Source organism: Andrographis paniculata, unplaced genomic scaffold (assembly GCF_009805555.1).
Source record: "Andrographis paniculata isolate CXL003 unplaced genomic scaffold, ASM980555v1 Contig77END, whole genome shotgun sequence".
NCBI lineage: Eukaryota > Viridiplantae > Streptophyta > Magnoliopsida > Lamiales > Acanthaceae > Andrographis > Andrographis paniculata.
The window spans coordinates 3,079,512-3,083,841 of record NW_026137614.1 but is presented as its reverse complement, the minus strand read 5'-3'; the positions used below and the strand labels follow the sequence as shown (position 1 = coordinate 3,083,841).

Genomic DNA, 4,330 nt, shown 5'->3' with positions numbered 1-4,330 from the left:
ATTCTTTTTTAGGGTTTCAATGTTATTTAATCTCAATTATTTAAAAGATAAATTAATTTTTAATATAATTTATGAAAAAATAAAAGTATTGATTTGATTTTAAAAATATTATAATTAGTAAAAATTTGATATAAAAAACTTACAAACAAATACAACCAAATTGTGTTTTTAACTTTATTTTAATAGTATTAACAATTTTTTTTTAAAAAATATTAAATTTAATATACATATTTTTAAATATTACATTATATAGAAATATACTCCGTTTGTTCAATAAAATTAATATTACTATTAATTTTTTTTAGATGTTCGTTAAACTTATGTTTAATTAATTTATTATAACAAACAATTTTATACACCAAGATTTTATTATCCTATATTAATAAATAATAATAAATTTATCAGTATATTTTTTATTTACATCGTTACTTTTTTTTTTTATCAAAATTTTAATAATTATTTTTTTATAATATCCCCATTTTACTTTTTACTTAAATAACTTTATCATTTTAAAATATTATTATTTTTTACTTACATGTTCAAACAAATTTACATAATTTTTACGGACGGAAAAAGTATAATTCCGAAACATATTTAATTACATATAAAAATATTATTATGTTTAATTCATTGCAACTTTTCATAGCATTAATCACTTCTATAAATTCACAATCTCCCTTGATTTCCTTCTACTCCACATTATAATTCATCCTTCACATTCCTATAATTTTTAAGACATATCATGAAGATCCAAGAATATTATTCATCCTCACTCAAGATCACAACACTTCTAATTATTACAATATTTGTTCTTGCTACATCAACCTCATCCAAGAGTACCAAGTGCCCCTTTAGCCATGTTTTCCACCTCGGTGACGGATTCTCCGACACCGGAAACTCTGTCCGCGTTCTTGCATCGGGCCCTTCTCTTCCACCGTCGAGGTTGCCTTATGGTTCGACCTTTCCCGGCACGCCTACCGGCCGTTGGTCTGATGGCCTTGTTAATAGCGACTATGTCGGTAAGAACTATAACACAAAAAAAAAAAAAAAAAAAATAGTATATTTTTAAAGGAATTTCATCTCTAAGGTTCACATAGCTAACACAATTCAATCTCTAATTTCACCTCTAATGTCATTAGTAACAGAAAAAATGAATTTAGGGACGAAAAAACTTTGTTACAAAAATGATATTTTCTTGTAGTGTAATTTTTTTTAGAACAACTATATATATATATATATGCATGTTTCAATATATAAGACTTTTATTCAAATAATTAATTAAATATTGGTGATTTGTAGCGCGAGCTCTTGGACTCCCGAATATTCGATCTTATTTGCCAGTTAATAACTCCCGGGACAATGATGGAGTTATCCTTTCAGTTGCACGAAGTCCTGTTCTCGATCTTGAATTTTTTGAGTCCAGAGGCGTCGATTTTCCACCTTTCGCGGTTCCATTGAAAGTTCAACTGCAGTGGATTCAATCTTATCTCGATTCTGTTTGTTCGAATTCTACAGGTTCTCTACAATATTAATAATAGTTACTTAGTTAGAATGATATATTGTTATAAACTCTTTAAGAGGATACTCAATACTCGGTAAAATTTGGATTGAACTTGAATCGTTTTAGGGCATTTCCAACCGTCTCTAAAAATAAAAAAATTCTTCAAAAATAGAGTTTAAGTGGAACAATTCCCTATAAATATTATTATAAAAATATAATATATACTCATTAATATAATACGTATAGTATACTTCATATTTTATTTTATTCATAAAAAAACAATAATTAAAAAAAATATTATTTTTTATATTACCAACACAATTCTCCATCACTAATAATAAAAAAATCAATTATATTTAAAAACACAGAGTGAACAAACATACTTTTAATAAAGGACTATTTTCTTATCTTTGTTTATTTGGTATATTTTAATTTATTTTTTACATTTTTTTTTATCATTTTGTAAATTATAAATTAAATATAAATATTCATATTATAATAAATATAATAACATTAGTTTTAATTGTTGTATAATTAAAATATTATATAATACAAAATAAATTAATTATTACACTAAATACAAATACTACAATATAAAATGAATACGAAGGTTGAAATATTCTTAATAAAAAAATTTGTTTTCTATTTTCTATTTTTTTTTTTCTAAATACTTTATCATTGTATCATTTGAATATATGAAAAATATTTTTAAGATTAATATATGAACAAATAATTATTGAATGAAGTTTATTGTAAATGTTTAAAATAAATTAGAAAAAAAGAATAGATTAAAAATGGTCTAAGATAAAACTCTACTAGATTCGACTTTATTGCAATACTAATTTGCACTAACTATACAAAACTTTTGGTTTCATCAGATTGCATTGCCGAGATTCTTAAAGATTCGGTTGTACTAATCGGATACGAGGATGGTAATGATATCGGCTATCCGTTGAGTCAGGGCAAGTCCATTCGAGAAGTAGAAACTTACATACCATTCATTACAAATGCAACGATAGAAGGCGCAAGAGTAATCAATCATCCATCTTTTACAAAAACTTTAGAAACAAAATATTTGTGTTCTTTTGTGGATTTTACTTCAGGTTTTTACTATTTAATTTTTTTTTTCTTCAAAAAATTTCAAATCAAACAATTACATTTCTTTTTTTATATTATACTACAAATTTATTTTACATTCAAAACATCACATCAATATCTATTTATATCACATTAAACAACTATTCAGATTCAAACTTTTACTATTCATAAATCCAAAATACTTATATTATTTAACACAAGTAATCTTTTTTTCTTTTTTTTTTTTCATTCTTCATTCTTTGAAATTATTGAAAACTCAAATATTTTGAAACTTCACACATTCATATGTAGGAGTTGATCAAATTGGGCGCAACACGAGTGGTGATAACAGGTAGCAATCCGCTCGGATGCTTCCCATATATCCTCACAGCCTTGGGCAACAGCTCTAGCTTTCTTGATTACGATCTTTCAGGATGTCTAAGAAATATTAATAATCTCATTATATCCCGAAACAATGATCTTAACCTAGCTACCACAAGACTATCTCTAGAATTCCCTCGTGCAACTATCTTATTCGCCGACATTTATGCACCTGTACGAACTATCATTAGCACAACGGCTCTATCAGGCTAGTACTGTATTCATTTGTCATTTTCATCGCCATCGTTGTAGATAATTTTCTTTTTTCTTGAAAACGATTGATGACTTATGATTGATTGTGACAGGCACAAATCCACTAAAAGCTTGTTGTGGAATTGGAGGAAAGTACAACTTCGACCCGAATAGATTTTGCGCGAGCCCGGGAGTTCCGGTTTGCGCAAATCCAAATAGATCCGTCTCTTGGGATGGTTTACACCTAACGCAAGAGACTCAAGTACGGATCACCCGCATCATTGCTCCAATTTTTCTTCCATTGCTCAAATGCAAATTAATTTGAACAATCGAAAAATGATGATGATGTATGGTGATAATAGCTGAGTCTTACGGCACCTCAAGCGATATAGTGATTGCCTATATGAGATGCAATTATGTTTTTACGTAATAAAAGTTAAGTAATAAAATTTTCTTATATGTAATACAATAGTTGTTATAATAGTAAGGGAAACCTTAGTCATTTATTTTCTTCTATCATATAATATATTTCCTCCGTCCCATTGAAATGTTGTCATTTTCCATTTTCGTCCGTCCTAAGACAAGATTACAATTTTCTAATTTAGTAATTGTACTACCTACCTAACATAATAAATACCCTTCTAATTTACACTATATTACACAAATGTCATTATTTTTATATTACACAGTGCTAACAGGGGCATTTTCGTCTTTTTCACTACAAATTATTATAATACTAATATTTAAAAATCCATTTGCAAAAAGTAAACGACAACTTTAAACCGGAACGGAGGGAGTATATATATATATAAATACAAATAGCACATCATCAACATATATGAATACAAATATCATATAGTTAATATTAATTCAATGTTACTTTGTAACATAACTTAAAATATTTAAACAATTTTATTCATATAGATAGAAATAACACATTCATGTTCATTTAGCAGAACTTATAAATATAAATATTACGTAATTAATATTTATTTAGCAGTATATGGTGGTAAATATATGTAATATTACTAAATTACTCTTATCAAATCTAAATTATTAACTGGACCCTCTTATCATTTTAGTCCCGTAAGTGGAGCCTGTCGCAAACTAGTGACATAAGTGAAAAATTTTCGTTGTTTTAGTCATCCGGCGCCGAAGACGCCCGCATGGCTCGCCGAA

At 27.1% G+C, this 4,330-nt stretch overlaps 1 protein-coding gene across 1 annotated transcript; it reads left to right on the top strand.

Annotated features, from left to right (window-relative positions):
• Nucleotides 1–712: 712 nt before the first annotated feature.
• LOC127266715 (acetylajmalan esterase-like) lies at nucleotides 713–3,620 on the top strand. The gene is made up of 5 exons (XM_051297072.1): nucleotides 713–1,019; nucleotides 1,300–1,515; nucleotides 2,380–2,531; nucleotides 2,891–3,167; nucleotides 3,265–3,620. The coding sequence occupies exons 1-5, from the start codon at nucleotides 743–745 to the stop codon at nucleotides 3,474–3,476; spliced, it is 1,134 nt and encodes a 377-aa protein (XP_051153029.1). The 5' UTR covers nucleotides 713–742; the 3' UTR covers nucleotides 3,477–3,620.
• The last annotated feature ends 710 nt before the right edge of the window (nucleotides 3,621–4,330 follow it).

What these genes read in the sequence shown, in the direction of transcription:
- LOC127266715 (XM_051297072.1), top strand. Translation starts at nt 743, where the DNA reads ATGAAGATCCAAGAATATTATTCATCCTCACTCAAGATCACAACACTT. An exon ending in TGTTTGTTCGAATTCTACAG is followed by an intron (nt 1,516 to 2,379) that starts GTTCTCTACAAT and finishes TGGTTTCATCAG; the next exon opens with ATTGCATTGCCGAGATTCTT. An exon ending in CAACGATAGAAGGCGCAAGA is followed by an intron (nt 2,532 to 2,890) that starts GTAATCAATCAT and finishes ATTCATATGTAG; the next exon opens with GAGTTGATCAAATTGGGCGC.